This window comes from Notolepis coatsorum (genome assembly GCF_963971535.1).
Source record: "Notolepis coatsorum genome assembly, chromosome: 1".
Lineage (NCBI taxonomy): Eukaryota > Metazoa > Chordata > Actinopteri > Aulopiformes > Paralepididae > Notolepis > Notolepis coatsorum.
The window spans coordinates 206,342,460-206,361,144 of record NC_140165.1 but is presented as its reverse complement, the minus strand read 5'-3'; the positions used below and the strand labels follow the sequence as shown (position 1 = coordinate 206,361,144).

At 41.9% G+C, this 18,685-nt stretch overlaps 1 protein-coding gene across 1 annotated transcript in view; it reads left to right on the top strand.

The window, feature by feature from the left end:
- Positions 1-18,437, top strand: part of LOC311227101 (tyrosinase-like) — a 22,942-nt gene extending 4,505 nt beyond the window's left edge. The window contains exons 4-5 of the mRNA XM_084312639.1: positions 1,865-2,046; positions 17,651-18,437. Coding sequence (XP_084168765.1) covers positions 1,865-2,046; positions 17,651-17,883 — 415 coding nt within the window. The 3' untranslated portion in view covers positions 17,884-18,437. The remainder of the gene's footprint in view (positions 1-1,864; positions 2,047-17,650) is intronic.
- The last annotated feature ends 248 nt before the right edge of the window (positions 18,438-18,685 follow it).

Below are 18,685 nucleotides of genomic sequence, written 5' to 3'. Positions count from 1 at the left end.
ACAGAGCAGGACAGGACAGAGCAGGACAACACAGAGCAGGACAAGACAGAGCAGGACAGGACAGAGCAGGACAGGACAGAGCAGGACAACACAGAGCAGGACAAGACAGAGCAGGACAGGACAGAGCAGGACAAGACAGAGCAGGACAGAGCAGAGCAGGACAGGACAGAGCAGGTCAAGACAGAGCAGGACAGGACAGAGCAGGACAGGACAGAGCAGGACAGGACAGAGCAGGTCAAGACAGAGCAGGACAAGACAGAGCAGGACAAGACAGAGCAGGACAAGACAGAGCAGGTCAAGACAGAGCAGGACAAGACAGAGCAGGTCAAGACAGAGCAGGACAGGACAGAGCAGGACAAGACAGAGCAGGTCAAGACAGAGCAGGACAAGACAGAGCAGGTCAAGACAGAGCAGGTCAAGACAGAGCAGGTCAAGACAGAGCAGGACAGGACAGAGCAGGGCAAGACAGAGCAGGACAAGACAGAGCAGGACAAGACAGAGCAGGACAGGACAGAGCAGGGCAAGACAGAGCAGGACAAGACAGAGCAGGTCAAGACAGAGCAGGTCAAGACAGAGCAGGACAAGACAGAGCAGGTCAAGACAGAGCAGTCAAGACAGAGCAGGACAACACAGAGCAGGACAGGACAAATGTACAATAGAGAGCATCTTGACCGGCAACATCACCTCCTGGTTTGGGAATAGCACTGCACAAGACCGAAGCAGACTACAAAGAGTGACACGTTCAGCCGAACGCACAATTGGAGGGGGGCTCCCCACCCTCCAGAACATTTACTACAAGCGTTGCAAGGGCAAGGCTAAGAGAATCATTAAAGACTCCAGTCACCCGAACAACTGCCTCTTTGAACTGCTGCGGTCAGGCAAGCGATACCGGAGTCTCAAGGCGAGCACAGAAAGACTCAGAAGAAGCTTCTATCCCCAGGCCATCAGGCTGCTAAACGAACAATGAATGAACACTACACAACAACAACCACCAAACGCACATAGCACACACATCCACACGCACACACTCACTTTAAACAAACACACTGTAGCACCCACTCCACACACTTTATAGCACACACCCACTTTAAACAAACACACTGTAGCACCCACTCCCCACACTTTATATTTATGGATGAAGGATTGCACTACAACTCGTACACCTTACTGTAAATTGTACCTAAAATTGTACCTCATCCCATTTCTGCTTTGCACTAGATAGTACTGTACATTAGTACACTGCATAGTATTGTGTATTGTATATTATATGGTAACTCAGAACATTGTACATATGTCTATACCGAACACTGTGACCTCATTTTTCTTCTTCTAAATTCATGCTATATTATGTTATTATGTTATTTGATACTATCTTGTCTAGCACAGTCTCTGGAGCGTAACAGTAAGAAGCATTTTGTATGAAAGTATTCTGTACTTCTGTATGACAACTATTAAAGAACTTGAACTTGAAGACAGAACAGGAGAGAGCAGGACAGGACAGAGCAGGAGAGAGCAGAACAGGACAGAGCAGGAGAGAGCAGGACAGGACAGAGCAGGAGAGAGCAGAACAGGACAGAGCAGGAGAGAGCAGAACAGGACAGAGCAGGAGAGAGCAGAACAGGACAGAGCAGGACAACACAGAGCAGAACAGGACAGAGCAGGACAGGACAGAGCAGGACAGGACAGAGCAGGACAGGACAAGCAGGACAGGACAGGAGTGGCCGTATGCCTCTCAGAAGGACAGATACAGTGATTTAATATATGATTAATTGAATTTTCTCTCTCTCTCTCTCTCTCTCTCTCTCTATCTCTCTCTCTCTCTCTCTCTCTCTCTCTCTCTCTCTCTCTCTCTCTCTCTCTCCAGTATATTTGAGCGCTGGCTGCGGACCCACCAGCCTCCTCGGACCCATTACCCACAGGCCAACGCTGCCATTGGTCACAATGATGGTTACTTCATGGTGCCCTTCCTGCCTCTCTTCAGAAATGGAGACTACTTCTTGTCCAATAAGCAGCTGGGATACGAATACGCCTACCTGCTGGACCCTGGTCAGTAGGCTACTAAGACATAACCAGTGTTGCAGTGCACCTGCACTGTCTGACTGTGATTATAGAGTTCAAGTTTCAAGTTTCAAGTTTCTTTATTAGTTGTCATACAGAAATACAGATACCTTTGTATGAAATGCTTCTTTCTGTTTTGCTCCTGAGAGTGTGCTAGGTAAAAATAGATCATTATAAAAAGTATAATACGTATAAAATAGAAAGTCAACTTAAACAAGTGTAAACAAGACAAACATTTTCAATATACATATGTACAATATACAATGCAGAGTAGTTACAATACAATATAAATGGGATGAGGTAAATGGGATACAATATTTATACAATATAAATGGGATGAGGTAAATGGGATGAGGTAGCTTGTGGTGCCACCTTGTGGTGGTAAGGTAAGGTGCAAGGCTTGGCTATGTGCAATGAGTTGCCAATAATATAAATATAAAGTGTGTTAGTGTCTAAAGTGTGTAAAGTGGGTGCTACAGTGAGTTGTCCATTTAAGGCGAGACAGCACCCCCTAATAGGGAAAACAAATATTTGAATAGATATGACTATGAAACTTTCCCAGTTTGTTATGTACATATAAACTAAGAAAAAATATATTGCAAGTTTTCTGAATTGTATGTTTATATATGCAAATGAGGCACTTCCTCCATTAAATATGCACACGTGCATGTATCGCCAAGACACGCATCACCAACATGGATAATGCCAGATTCAAAAACTTGGTTTCATTTAGTTGATAAAACTAAACTTTGTAGGCCTATACTAGAGAGACTTTGTGGCTATGTCCTCTTATCAGCCCATACATCAGGAAATACTGTCTACTGTCATAAAAAAACGCCTAGTTTTTTCGCCTAGTTTTGGTATAAAATGTACTATAAACCCGGCTATGAATGATATTATATCAACAAACCCTTCTATAGAAAGAAGCATAATATGGATGGGAAGAAATGTGGAAAGTTTGGTGTGTAGGTACTAGGGGAAATGGAGTTCCAAGACTTTGTGTGTAAGTAAAATGCATAAAAACTAGTTTTTCAGAAAACTACCTCAAAGTTTTGTATTGTAAAATGCGATACATTTTTATTTGAAACAGCTATTTACAAACACAACACCCAATCAAACCATTAGTAATAGACAACCTAAACACATGCCTGATAACTGAATAACATAATAACATAATAATAATGATGTTATTGAACTGAACAGAACTACACACAGGCTACAAACAAACAGTGTAGTAACAGTGTAGTAACAGTGTAGTAGTACCCTCTAATAGGCAAAAACAATATTTGAATAGATATCACTATGAAACTTTCCCAGTTTGTTACATATAAACTAAGAAATAATATATTGCAAGTTTTCTGAATTGTATGTTTATATATGCAAATGAGGCACTTCCCCATTAAATATGTGCACATTTATGGATGCAATCAGGCAAAATGAATATATATAAATAAACAACTAAATGTGTGTTATTGACGTTTTATTGTCACTAGTTTCATAGAAGACATGCAAGGAAGCAAAATATAACAAAATCTCAATATCGTTGAAAAAATGTATGTCTCGCCTTAAAGTGGGTGTGTACGTGTGGGTGTGTGTGCTGTGAGTGTGTTTGATGGTTTGTTACATAGTGTTAATTGTCATGAGTGTAGACAGTGAGCATTGAATGACCATTTACAAGACGTGGGGAAGCTATGGTCCTCACATAGTGTTTTGTGTATGTTGTGTGTGTCTGCATGTAGCCATCAAGTGAGTGGAATGTGTCTCTGCATAACCTGATAATGAGCTGCATAACCTAATGAGCTGCTTAATCTGTTAATGAGCTGCATAACCTGTTAATGAGCTGGTTAACCTGTTAATGAGGTGGTTAACCAGCTGTTAATGAGCTGCATAACCTGATAATGAGCTGCATAACCTGTTATTGAGCTGCATAACCTGTTAATGAGCTGCTTAACCTGTTAATGAGCTGCTTAACCTGTTAATGAGCTGCATAACCTGATAATGGGATGCATAACCTGTTAATGAGCTGCATAACCTGTTAATGAGCTGCTTAACCTGTTAATGAGCTGCTTAACCTGTTAATGAGCTGCATAACCTGATAATGGGCTGCATAACCAGGCATGCGTTGTTCATGGGACGGGGTAGCACGGTGTGCAAGCTCACTCGCTATTTGCATATCAATAGCGCCGGTCGTCAGGTGTGTTAAATACGTTCTCAGACACATTCACACCTAACATGTTGTGAAGACGTGTTACATTCCATTCGTAGAGGCAATTAGGCACTGTCTTTAGTCTGTGCCCAAGCGAGGGGACATTAAATGCGCATTCGCGGGAGCGCGCGCACGCGCCGGGAGCGCGCGTGCACGTGGTGCGTGTCACCCCAGATGATTTCAATAACTCACCACTGTGCATAACCTAATGAGCTGCTTAATCTGTTAATGAGCTGCATAACCTGTTATTGAGCTGCATAACCTGTTAATGAGCTGCTTAACCTGTTAATGAGCTGCTTAACCTGTTAACAAGCTGCTTAACCTGTTAATGAGCTGCTTATTCTGTAATGAGCTGCACAACCTGATAATGAGCTGGTTAACCTGTTAATGAGGTGGTTAACCAGCTGTTAATGAGCTGCATAACCTGATAATGAGCTGCATAACCTGTTAATGAGCTGCATAACCTGTTAATGAGCTGCTTAACCTGATAACGAGCTGCTTAACCTGTTAATGAGCTGCATAACCTGTTAACGAGCTGCTTAACCTGTTAATGAGCTGCTTAACCTGATAACGAGCTGCTTAACCTGTTAATGAGCTGCTCAACCTGATAATGAGCTGCTTAACCTGTTAACGAGCTGCTTAATCTGTTCATGAGCTGCATAACCTGTTAACGAGCTGCTCAACCTGATAATGAGCTGCTCAACCTGTTAATGAGCTGCTCAACCTGTTAATGAGCTGCTCAACCTGATAACGAGCTGCTCAACCTGTTAATGAGCTGCTTAACCTGATGAGCTGCTTAACCTGATAACGAGCTGCTCAACCTGTTAATTAGCTGCATGACCTGTTAATGAGCTGCTTAACCTGTTAATGAGCTGCTTAACCTGTTAATGAGCTGCATAACCTGTTAATGAGCTGCTTAACCTGTTAATGAGCTGCTTAATCTGTTCATGAGCTGCATAACCTGTTAACGAGCTGCTTAATCTGTTCAAGAGCTGCATAACCTGTTAATGAGCTGCTTAACCTGTTAACGAGCTGCTTAATCTGTTCATGAGCTGCATAACCTGTTAACGAGCTGCTTAACCTGTTAATGAGCTGCTCAACCTGATAACGAGCTGCTAAACCTGTTAATGAGCTGCTCAACCTGATAACGAGCTGCTCAACCTGTTAATGAGCTGCTTAACCTGTTAATGAGCTGCTTAACCTGATAATGAGCTGCTCAACCTGTTAATGAGCTGCATGGCCTGTTAATGAGCTGCTTAACCTGTTAACGAGCTGCTTAACCTGTTAATGAGCTGCATACCATGTTAATGAGCTGCTTAACCTGTTAATGAGCTGCATAACCTGTTAATGAGCTGCTTAACCTAATAACGTGCTGCTTAACCTGTTAATGAGCTGATCAACCTGTTAATGAGCTGCATAACCTGTTAATGAGCTGCATAACCTGCTAATGAGCTGCATAACCTGTTAATGAGCTGCATAACCTGTTAATGAGCTGCATAACCTGTGCCCAAATCTCGTTCTGGGGTACAAATCCATTCCGATCCTCAAAACTAACGTGATAAACTAACAGTAGAAATCATAATTTCATGTCGTTGTATGTATCAGTTCATGACATTTTCAACCATTTCCACCGCATATCATATCAGATTGTCAGCTAGCCAAGATGGCCACCACTCACTAGCTAATAGTTAGTTAGTTAGCTAACGTTAGCTGCTCTAGTCCGTTTGTATTTCCAAATAGCTTACAGTGGTTGTACATTGAATTGAATTGAATTGAAAACCTTTATTTATCCCAGAGGGGAGATTAAGATGTCCTTTACAGCATAAGCAGCGTAACAGCAATTTAAAAACAGCAATTAAAAAACAGTTTATACATAACATACATGTGTTAAAACAAGATGGACAAGTACACAGGGATAAAAATAGCTAAAATAGGACTAAAAAGAGCTAAAAAAGAGTGGTGAAAAAGAAACAAGTCCAATCATGAATGTGTTGTTAAATAATTCAATTAATTTGTTACAGTCCACAACCCAGCTACTCCAGTTCACAGCAGTTGGCCCGCCCTGGCCCTGCTTGGTTGTGGAGCCTGATTGCCACCGGCACAAAGGACTGCCCGAAGCGCTTTGTGGTACAACTGATTGTACATACAACGACAGATTCATGTTATCCTTTTGAATTGCAAATAATGATCCTCATTCTCGAACGGACATACGTCAAAGTTACCAAGGAATTCCTTCAGAACTCGATGTATGAACTTATTCGGCATTCTACAGTAGAACGGCTCCGTATTGTAAATTCATTGTAGGATTTATGTAGGATTTATGAACTCGAAAAGGCAGTCGCAAGTAGGACAGACCGGTGTGCACCCATGTTTTCAATAGCTTTCTCTGGGACAAGTCATTGGGGATTGCTGATACTATACAGACATCCGTGGAATTAAACAATTATAATGATAATAAATACGACAATATTTGTATCATTAACAATTATGTTTTGCAATTATTGTCCTGACTCAATGAGGCATTGTGAGCATTACACACGCACACTACTACAAACTAAATAAATAAGAACTAAACCGTCCCCGCGGATATAGATATTGTATAGTGGAATAAACTGTATTAATATGCCATACTGTCTTCTTCTCTATAATATTATTTATTGTTGGTTTGATTTATGCCTATTGCTAGAACTAAATAAATGCTTGGAGAAACGGCTTAGTGAGGCAGCCTCAGCACACAAGCACACATACTGTATACGTGCAAAATTAATCGTTCCAGCAAAGTAGGCTTCTATTATTTTAATGACTTGTTTTATTATGTATTATACAGTAGTAGTAGTAGTAGTAGTAGTAGTAGTAGTAGTAGTAGTAGTAGTAGTAGTAGTAGTAGTAGTAGTAGTAAGTCCTACTGTAGAACATGACATCTAATTTAGTAATGTCAATACTGAATGACTGTGCGATTGGCTCTTGACAGTATTGACATTACTAAATAAGATGTCTGGGTTTGATCACCTGTGCATTGTATGTTACTATTGCACTTTACTGAGAACGTAGCTGGCTCTCCAAGTACCACCATATGACCGACGTTAAAATACAGTCTATTCAGCTATGCACAGTTCACGCAGGAGGCAAATGTATTCCTAATACCATTATTTATTGTTAACTTTTGTCAGACTCTCTCTCTCTCTCTCTCTCTCTCTCTCTCTCTCTCTCTCTCTCTCTCTCTCTCTCTCTCTCTCTCTCTCTCTCTCTCTCTCTCACACACACACACACACACACACACACACACACACACACACACACACACACACACACACACACACACACACACACACACACACACACACACACACACACACACACACACACACACACACACACACACACACACACACACACACACACACACACACACACACACACACACAACTCACATAAGCAGGGCCGGACTGGGGAAATAATTCAGGCTGGGAAATATAGTGTGAAATATAGCCCCAGTCAGGCCACTTTCTAAGTGGGGGTCCCCTACCAGGAATTATTTTGTTAATTTCCTGCATTCTGGTGCAGGAATTTTTGAAATTGTACCCTTTAAATTCCAGTGTTTGTGATGGGCATCACAAATTATTGTGAAAAAAAAGAAAACACATATTCAATACATTTTCGAATTGTAACCCTTTAAATGCCAGTTTGTGTGATGGCATCACAAATTATTGTAAAAAACACACAACAAGTAAAATATTTTTAATATATCAAATGCAAATAAAAATTTTCTGGGGGGGATTATTACAGGCTAGGCATGTGTCAATGATTAGCAACAACACAGATTTTGATGGATTTTTTGTAATGTCTGTAAACTCTTTTCAGAAAAGTGGGAGTATTTCATTTTTTATCTGACATTACAAAAAAATCTAAAAATAAAAATGGTTATGATCAGGGCTGAAGTAGAATAAAAGATTTATGACTGTTTAGACTGCATTACTCTCTGTCACAGTGATCTCCTGGTTGTTCCCCACTTAGGTTATCTAACTATTGCGCCGCCGCAACTAGAAACACTGGCCTGGCCTGCTTCTAAGTTCAGTGGCCTGACTGCACAAAAAATAATATTATAAATTATGTATTATTATTATTATTATTATTATTATTATTATTATTATTATTATTATTATTATTATTATTATTATTATTATTATTATTATTATTATTATTATTATTATTATTATTATTATTATTATTATTATTATTATTATTATTATTATTATTATTATTATTATTATTATTATTATTATTATTATTATTATTATTATTATTATTATTATTATTATTATTATTATTATTATTATTATTATTATTATTATTATTATTATTATTATTATTATTATTATTATTATTATTATTATTATTATTATTATTATTATTATTATTATTATTATTATTATTATTATTATTATTATTATTTTTAAGTACCACCAGCAGTACCACCAAGTACCACCAGTGGTACGCGTACCACAGTTTGAGAACCACTTGTGCTGTATAATGACACACATTTGAATCTAATCTCATTTTGAGATCAGTCGCAAATCGCTTCTGCGCAACCTGTTGAATGGGTCAGCATGGTGCAGATGCAATGCCGACCCTCTTGCTGTTTTGCACACGGACCTCGCCGTTTTGCACACGCCTCCTTCGCCTTATAAGGAGCTGGCGGGGCGTGTCTGTATGCAAATTCAGGTGTACGAGAACACGCTTTGCAATTTAAGAATGAGTGACGTTTTTCATTCATGGGAACCTAACTGCGAAGATTTTGGCCACTTACGGAGACCGTTTCATGCGTTCAGGATTTTTCTAAATTTGTTAGTACAACATTTTTACCAAGATAGTTACAAAGGTACTTACGAACATGTTCGAGAATGAGGACCAATAACTTTATATTGTTGGTTTATTATGTTAGTTTCAACCTGGAAGTAGGATAGAAACAGATTTTACCCCGGAACGATAGGCACCACACCAGTCCTCCATTTCATCAAGTTTCCTGGTAGGTCTGGGGAACATCAAGGACAAAGGTTGTCTGGAAAAGTGAGGAGACACATTGGTAGGGTGATTATATTAGCAAACTTATATTAGCAAACCCCCAAACCGGGACCCTTAAGTGTACCACATGTTCATGCAGGTGCACATGTATGTGCTTACCTGGGATTGATGTTAAGTTGAGGATCTTGGTGCTTAGTCAACTTGCCAGTTAATTTGAAGTACCGGATAACTATTGGAATAAGCTTCAGCGCCTTGTGGTTTGAGGCATTGACAGCAACAGAGATGGCAGGCAAAGATCCCCTCCTCAGCTGCCCATTTCACTTGACTTGACCCTCATTTGCCTTGCTGAAGTAGGTCGCAACGGTGCTACTATACTTCCAGCTTGGCTTGTAGCCACAGCAATAGCTCACATTCACCCATTCACTCACACATTCACACACCGATGGCGAAGGCGACCATGCAAGGTGCCAACCTGCACATCGGGAGCAATTAGGAGTTAAGTGTCTTGCTCAAGGACACATCGACACACTGCCTGGGAGGAGCAGGAATCAACAGAGAACCTTCTGACTACCAGATGGCCGCTCTAAGGACCTCAGGGAAATATTGTGGCTGTTACTAGGCGTGAGTAAATTGTAATGATTCTTTTTTCATCTATGACGGGGAATAACACCATTCCAAAATGTACCAGACATGAAAAATGGCCAATGAGCTCATTCAGCACCTTCTTGAGATCACGTGTACAAATCTAAGCCAATGAATAAAGGGCAGATGATTAACAGGAGGTTTTGTAGATACAGTACTGAATTCTGCCATCCGGACACAAGCATTTTGAAATATGATTATAGAATATAGAATATCAGGCCTATAAATTACCTCATTATGGCCAAGTCACACATCTATGGATCCGGCCAAATCTCCTCTTTCCAATGGAGTTCTATCTGGATTTAGTACCACCAGGCGCCCCTGACAGGGCAGCAAAAACTGTGAATGAAATCTACTGTAAGTACAGTTACTTTTTTATAATGTAAATTTCTCCGCCATTTTTTGTTCATACTGTAGAAAGGTAGAGAAACTAACTGCGTTATATTTTATGGCAATAACGTTCAGTTTTGTTCCACCCGTGAAATATGATCCCAAAAAAAGAGAAAGAAAAAAGTCATGCTACAAGTGAGATGATTGACAGGGGCTGGCGTGAGCTGCAAAGTGTAGTTTTTTTTATTTTATTCTAAAGCCCTGGGTCTCTTATCTCAAAAGACTACACTCAAGTTAGGCTGCACCAAATCCTTGCTTCAATAAGCACCTTTTTCCGACTCGATGCTGTCAGATTTCTATGAACTCATATTTCACTAATAACACTTAAAATCAACGTAGTGCTGAAAATATAAACTTTGACTGCTGTTTTGACAGGGTTAGGGTCTTTACTCTTGGCTACATTAGAAGAAAAAAACGCAACATTAATTCATACATTCTGTAGAGATGGATTTATGGCGAATGGCGTGATATCAATCTTGTACCAGTACCGGACCACTCTGGCTTAAGAGGTTAACAGAGCAATTTTCAGCCACGTATGTAGGCTTAATCTCAATCAAGTTGGTACGATTTATCGCACAAGGACGGGATGCGTAAAGAGGAGCATAACGAGATATTCTGGTTTTGATTGGATACACCGGGTTAATAGAGATAGAAAGAGAGGAGTGGGCCAGTATCGGACTTCCGGTATGAGAGCAGACGGGTAACACACGTGCGAAAGAGCTCCTGGTCAAATGAGTGAAAAAACGGATAAAAAAAGACCCGAAAAGTAATTAAAAAGGAAAATGCTCACGAGAAGTAAGGAAGAGACAACGATTGTGAAGGAAATAGAAATGGAGAACATACGAGAAGGAGAGAATCCGAAGAAACAGAATCCCCGGAGCGAAGCCGAGAAAAGCCAGGCGAAAGAAGGGGGAGGTACCGCTGAGGCAGACACGGTAATGCCAGGATGGGCCGTGAACATGCAGGCCGGGATACTGGAGAACATAACAGCGGCAATAAAACTGAACACGGACACGATAAGGAATGATATTGGGAAGCTACGGGAGGAATTGAGGAAGGAACAGGAGGACTTCAGAGGTGAAATTAATACAGAAATCAAAAGGGTGGAGGAGAAGATGGCGGAACAGAACAGAAACGTGACCGAGTTACAGGCTAGGACGGCTCACGCGGAGGAATGGAACACGGAGATACACGAGGTATTAACATGTGTGATTCAGAAACAAGAACAGATGGAGACAAAGATGTCGGACATGGAGGGGAGGTCACGGAGAAATAACATCAGAATATGGGGACTGAAAGAAGGAGTCGAAGGGGAATCGGTGACCCTATATGTGGGAAAACTTATCAAAGAACAAATGAAGGAAACGGGACTGGAAAAAATGGAGATACAGAGGGCCCACAGGGCATTGGCTCCGAGACCACAACCGGACAGACCTCCGAGGGCGGTGATTATTAACTTTCTGAGATTCGAGGTGAAGGAACTGGTACTCAGAACCGCGTGGACCAAGAAGATTGAAATCGAAGGGAAAAGACTATCATTTGATCACGACTACTCGACAGCGGTAGCGATAACACGCAGGTCCTACGCGGGACTGAAGAAAACCCTGAAAGAAAACGGAATGAGATTCCAGTCACCCATGACCTCGCTAAGGATTCACTGGGGGGAAGGAGCGGCGATGTACGCGACGGCACGAGAAGCGGAGCGAGAGATGAGACGGCGAGGGATGAGGATGGCGGAGGACGGAGAAGGAAGGAGGCGGGAGGAACAGACGAGGAGCCTGCAGCAGAGATTGGAAGGTGCCCGCAGGTGGATCAGAGTGGAAGACCGAAACCGGAGGGAGGAGAGAGGAGAAGGCGGAGGTGAAACGTGACGGAGCGAGGACGGAGACGGATGAGGAGGCGGGAGGAGACGAACGGATGAGTACACGCACAAGAGATTGAAAAAACTATTCAAATAGAGAAAGTATAGAAACTGAAATAACATATGCATAAGCACACATTCCCAGGTAGAGGCAGGATATAGAAATGAACGTAACGTATACATGGACACATAATACACAAGCTGATGGAGGAAATAAATGGAAATATAACTAGGTTTGATAGGCGAGACACAGACCATACTGAAACAGATACATAGAAACACGCTGTGAGTAACACAGTTGGGAGGGATTAAGGGGATAAATGGACATCACATAGAAAATAGAGGAGAGGAAAAGAAAATAATAAGTGGTACACGGGAGACACCGCACACGGATATGGGAGGAAGGAGGGACAATGAAACATATGAGTCACATTGAGAGGGAACAAGAAAAGAGGGTCTTTGATCAAAAGGAAGGACAGAGCGCTTTTTGACCAGGAGCTCGAAAGCAAAAAAAAAAAACAGTAAGAAAGCTGGACAAATATGACGAGCGATTGGGGGCAAGGGTTTCAAACCCCCAAGCCGTCAGGAGGGGGCCCCTCGCTAGGAGGGCAATTACCCCTCACCCACCAGCAGGGGACAGGGGGGACACAGGGACCCCCCGAACGCCTTGGGAGCACTTTATGTAAAGTTTATGTTTTTTATTTATGTTAATCATTATATGTATTCGGTGAAGAGAGCGGAGGCTCCAACCGGAGGGGGGAATGAGTGTGACATGGGGGGGACTGACAGACGAAAGAAGAAGAAAGATGACAAGGGTTAAAGGTATAAAAATGATGTCGTTAAACGTTAATGGAATGAATAATGCGATAAAAAGGGGCAAAGTGATGTTGAAATGTAAAAAAAGTGAGATGGAAGTGATTTTTCTGCAGGAGACACATTTGGTAGCACAGGGTCATGAGAAACTGAAGAGATTTGGATATGAAAATGCATACTATAGTTCCTTTGAACAAAACCCGAGGAGAGGAGTAATCACGTTAATCAAAAACACAGTCAAATTTGAATTGATCAAGGAAGTAAGAGACAAGGAGGGAAGGTTTGTTTTGGTGAAGGGGAAAATGGAGGGCCAAATGGTTACGTTAGTAAATGTTTATGCACCCCCAGAGAGTGAGAGGGATTTATATGAGACCATTTTTGACATGATAGTGATGGAACTAGAAGGGATATTGATATGTACGGGAGATTTTAACGTAGTACTGAATCACGACCTAGACACCACGAGTACTAGAAAAGGACGGGCGCCCATCAGTAGATATATGAATATTCAGATGACGGAAATGGGAATTACAGACGTTTGGAGGGAGATGCACGCCATGGACAGGGAATACACACATTACTCACACCCACACGTGACGTATGCGAGAATAGACTACTTTTTGATGACGACGGGGGACAGTTACAGGGCACGGGAGAGCAGTATAGGAGTGGCGGACATATCGGATCACAGTGCCATATATCTGACAGTAGATCTAGAAGGGAGACGGAGGAACACGATTTGGAGACTAAATGTAGGAATATTAAATAACAAAGGGGTGGTGAGTCAGATCAAGCAGGAGATAGCCAGATATAAGGAAGAAAATGACAACGGGGCGGTAGACCCGAACATTCTATGGGACACACTGAAGGTAGTGATAAGGGGGAAATTGATGGAAAAAACAGCAATGCTGAAGAAGGCCAGAACGGAGACATATCACAATCTGATAGGGAAGCTAAAGAAGCTAGAGGGGAGACACCAGATATCAAAAGAACAGGAAACGCTTGGAGAAATCAAAGAAGTAAAGGCCAGGATAAATAGGGAATTATTGACGGAAATAGAAAAGAAAGCGAGGTTCATGAAACAAACGTACTATGAAGGGGGACCAAAAGCGACCAGACTGCTGGCTAGGAGAATTAGAACGCAACAGAAGTTGAACACGATACACACAATAAGGGATACAAAGACTAATGAAATATTGAGGGAACCAGCTGAAATAGAGAGGACATTTAGAGAATACTATGAGAAATTATACACACAGCCAAAAGCAGCGGGAGAAGAGGAAATAGAAACATATCTGGAGAAGCTAGAGTTACCATCGATAGGGAAAGAACAGAATGAAGAGTTAAATAAAATAATTACGGAACAAGAACTGGAAGATGCAATTAGTAGAGGTAAAAACAACAAGTCTCCGGGGAGCGACGGATTCCCATCGGAATTCTACAAGACATTTAGAACTGAATTAGCACCCATGTTAGGGGCGGCGTTCAGACACACGATGGAAGAGGGGAAAATGCCCCCCTCGTGGAAGGAAGCCATAATCACCACGATACCGAAGGAAGGGAAGGATAGGGAATTATGTAGTAGTTTCAGACCTGTGTCCATACTCAACGTAGATTACAAGATGTATACATCGATAATATCAAAAAGATTTGAGACGTTTATGCCAGACATTATAGATGAAGATCAAACTGGATTTATTAAAGGGAGACAGACACAGGACAACGTGAGAAAGACATTACACATAGTAGAGGAGATACAAAAACAAGGGGGTAGCGCGGTACTGATTAGCCTAGATGCAGAAAAAGCGTTCGACAGCTGGACATTTTTATATAAAACATTGATGAGGTTCGGACTGAACGGGAGGGCGATGAAGATGATCAAGGCGCTATATCAAGAGCCGACAGCGAGGGTTAAGGTGAATGGCAGCTTGACGGATAGAATCAGATTACAGAGGGCTACCAGACAGGGATGTTGTCTCTCACCGACGCTCTTCGCCGTTTTCATAGAACCACTGGCACAACTGATCAGGCAGACCGAGGACATCAAGGGAGTAAGGATAAAGGGAACGGAATATAAACTAGGCTTATTTGCAGACGACGTGATAGTATACATGAGGCAACCAGAAAAGAGCTTCCCGGCACTGATGTACTGATATACTGAAGGAATATGGTCACTACTCAGGATACAAACTAAACGTGACAAAGACACAGACCTTAGCATGGAACTACTCTCCAACGACGGAAATTAGAGAACAGTACGGGATAAGATGGGACATGGACAAGATTAAATACTTAGGGGTGAACATCACGAGAGGGGTGGAGAAACTGTTTGAGGCGAACTATACACAGATAAATCAGAACATCAAGAGAGACCTAGAGAGATGGACAGTAATGCCCTTGGACTTCAATTCAAGAATAGAGGTCATTAAAATGAACATACTATCAAGGTTACTGTACCTATTCCAGTTACTACCGATACAAATACCACAGAATCAATTCAGGGAGTGGGACAGACTGATATCGAGGTTCATATGGGCGGGGAGAAGACCACGGGTCAGATATAAAACACTACAACTACCAAAGGAAGAGGGAGGGATGGCAGTACCCAGCCTACAAGATTATTACTATGCAGCACAACTGAGAGCAGTGACGTGCTGGTGTAACGACAGATATGAGGCAAGATGGAAAGACATTGAAAAAGAAGGGGAGGGATACAAGGTACAAGCTCTGGTGGGAGATAGGGAACTATTTAAAGAAAAAGAGGGACTATTATATCCAATCACCAAATGCACCTTGACCATATGGAACAGAGTAGTAAAAACACACAAATTGGAGAAGCAGTCAGGGGTCCTGAGATGGGTAGCACATGACAAGAGATTCAAACCAGGGAGGTTAGACCATGGATTCAGAAGGTGGGAGAGGGGGGGGGCAACAGCAATATGCAAAATGATAGAGAAGGGAGAAATGCAGACACTACAAAAATTAAAGGAGAAATTTGGACTAGAAAACAGGGACCACTTCAGATATCTACAGGTTAGAGACTACTACAACAAAGAAATAAGGGGGGCCAAAGACGAGGAACAGAATGGAATAATAAAGATGATAGTATGGGCATACGAAGGGGGGCAAGGAAGAGTAATATCAGCAATATACCGGGCTATAATGACCAGCAAGGGACACACGACCGATTACATAAGGGAGAAATGGGAGAGAGAGCTAGAGATAGAAATAACAGGGAAGGAATGGGGGAACATATGCGAGGTACAACATTCAACAACAGGATCGAGAATATGGAAAGAATTTGGATGGAAAAACATAATCAGATTCTTTATAACCCCAGAGCTGAAGGGAAAATATGCACCAACACAAAAAGCATGCTGGAGGATGTGTGGGAAGGAGGGGGCAAATCACACGCACATATTCTGGGGGTGTCAGAAGCTGAAGGGGTATTGGGAGGAGATAGGGGAAGCAATGATCAGAATATTAGGATACGGGATACCACAAACAGGACTGGTGCTTTACTTAGGAGACCTGACACACGAGGGAATACAAGGGGGGGACAAATATTTAATAAAGATAATGTTGATAGCGGCCAGAAAAGCAATAACGAGACTGTGGTATAAGGAAGACCCACCGACAATAGCAAAATGGGTAGGAATAGTGGAAGAAATACAGGATATGGAAAGGATAACACACATGCTGAGGTTACAGGAAGAGACATTTGGGGAAAGATGGGGAAAGTGGGAGGATTATAAAAGGAACGAGAACGACATCACAGAGGAAGAACCAAATGCAACACAAGAGAGCGAAGGGTAAAGGAGGAAAGATGTTCAAGCAGGGTCTATGAACCCATGTCACACACCTGTACTTTAGTTAATATTATCTATTTTGTTTTTGGGATATTACAAGTGCTGAATGCTTTTATACCTTATTATTTATGTCTGTTTAACGGTGTGATATTAAATATTCAGGGATGATGTGGTTTGTGTATGGGTGAAACAAAAGGCAAAGTGAAAGTTAATAAACAAGAGAAAAAAAGAAAGGACGAAGGAGAAGGGAAGAAAGAAACTCAAGGAGGGTCTCTGGACCCAGATCACACATACAAACCTTAGTCAGCATTTATTGTCTTTGAGTAGGAATTACCTGTTTATGCCTGTTTAAGGGAGATACACAATCAGCCTTTGTATCAAATACCTAGAAAACAACAGTAGGGGAACCAGACAACTAACCATGTGATACCCATGTAAATATTTATGTGCACTGTTTTTTCTTTTTGTTTTTATTGTGATACTAGTCTCTTCATTTTTTATTATTTATTTTTTGTAAGTGCTGTCTGTCTAAATAAATGTTAATAAAAAATTTAAGTTTAAAAAAAAAAAAAAGAGAGGAGTGGGGAGCCTGATGGCTAGGAAAGGTATAAGGATTGGCAGGCTCCATCGGTTTAGGATGACTAGGCAGGCCTGCACCCTGGCATGCTCATGTGGTGGCTGTCAGCCCAAAGCTATGATTCTGTATACCCTGTATATGATTCTGTATGACTCTTATCGCCCTCCTCCCCCCTTCTTGTCATCTCTCTCTCTCTCTCTCTCTCTCTCTCTCTCTCTCTCTCTCTCTCTCTCTCTCTCTCTCTCTCTCTCTCTCTCTCTCTCTCTCTTCAGGCCAGCGTTTTGTCCAGGAGTTTCTGAACCCGTACCTCCAGCAGGCCCAGGATATCTGGCAGTGGCTCCTGGGGGCCGGAATAATCGGGGCCCTGATCGCTGCGGTGGTTGCCGTAACTGTTGTGGCATTGGTCAGGAGGCGGAACCGCAACAGGAGAAGGAAGAGGGCGGCGAGCTACGGAGAGAGACAGCCACTCCTCAACAGCAGTACTGAGGAAGGGTCTACCATGTAATACACACATGTACTCAGACCACATACACAAATGTACATATACATAAACTTAAATAATGTACACTCATTATCTCTCGTGTCAGACTACATTGTTACAATGGTAAGACAAACATTCACATAAATGGTAAATGGCTGCATTTATATAGCGATTTTATCCAAAGTGCTTTACAATTTGTTCCTCACATTTGACCCATTCCCTCACACATTCACACAACGATGGCGGAGCCAACCATGCAAGGTGCCAACCTGCTCATCAGGAGCAATTAGGGGTTAAGTGTCTTGCTCAAGGACACTTCGACAGGCTGCCCGGGAGGAGCAGGAATCGAACTGGGAACCTCCGGATTACCAGACGACTGCTCTACCTCCCGAGCCGCTGTCGCCCCCATGATCCCATCTCCTCTCACACTCACACATTGACCTACTGTACATAAGATGTACATACTCACATACTATGCAAAAATGCATACGTACCTACAAACAAACAAGCAAGTGAAAAACCCATCAAAGACATTCAACATTGCTGTGTCCTACTCCAGACCACGCAGTAAATGTCATTGAGACATGCATTGTCATCATTCACAAATAAAGGTGATATTAACTGTGACCATGTAATGGTAGCACAGGTTCAGATTGGCTTATGTTTTTAAATGTGTTCTTCTGTTACAACATTTCCTTGACCTGTCTCATTGAATGTAATGTGGCAAGCCAGAGCTCCGTTACACCAAGCCCTAGTAAGGGGGATTTCACCATAATACAGTAGCCTAGCCCAGTGGTTACAAGGATCCCCAAATTGGTACACATAA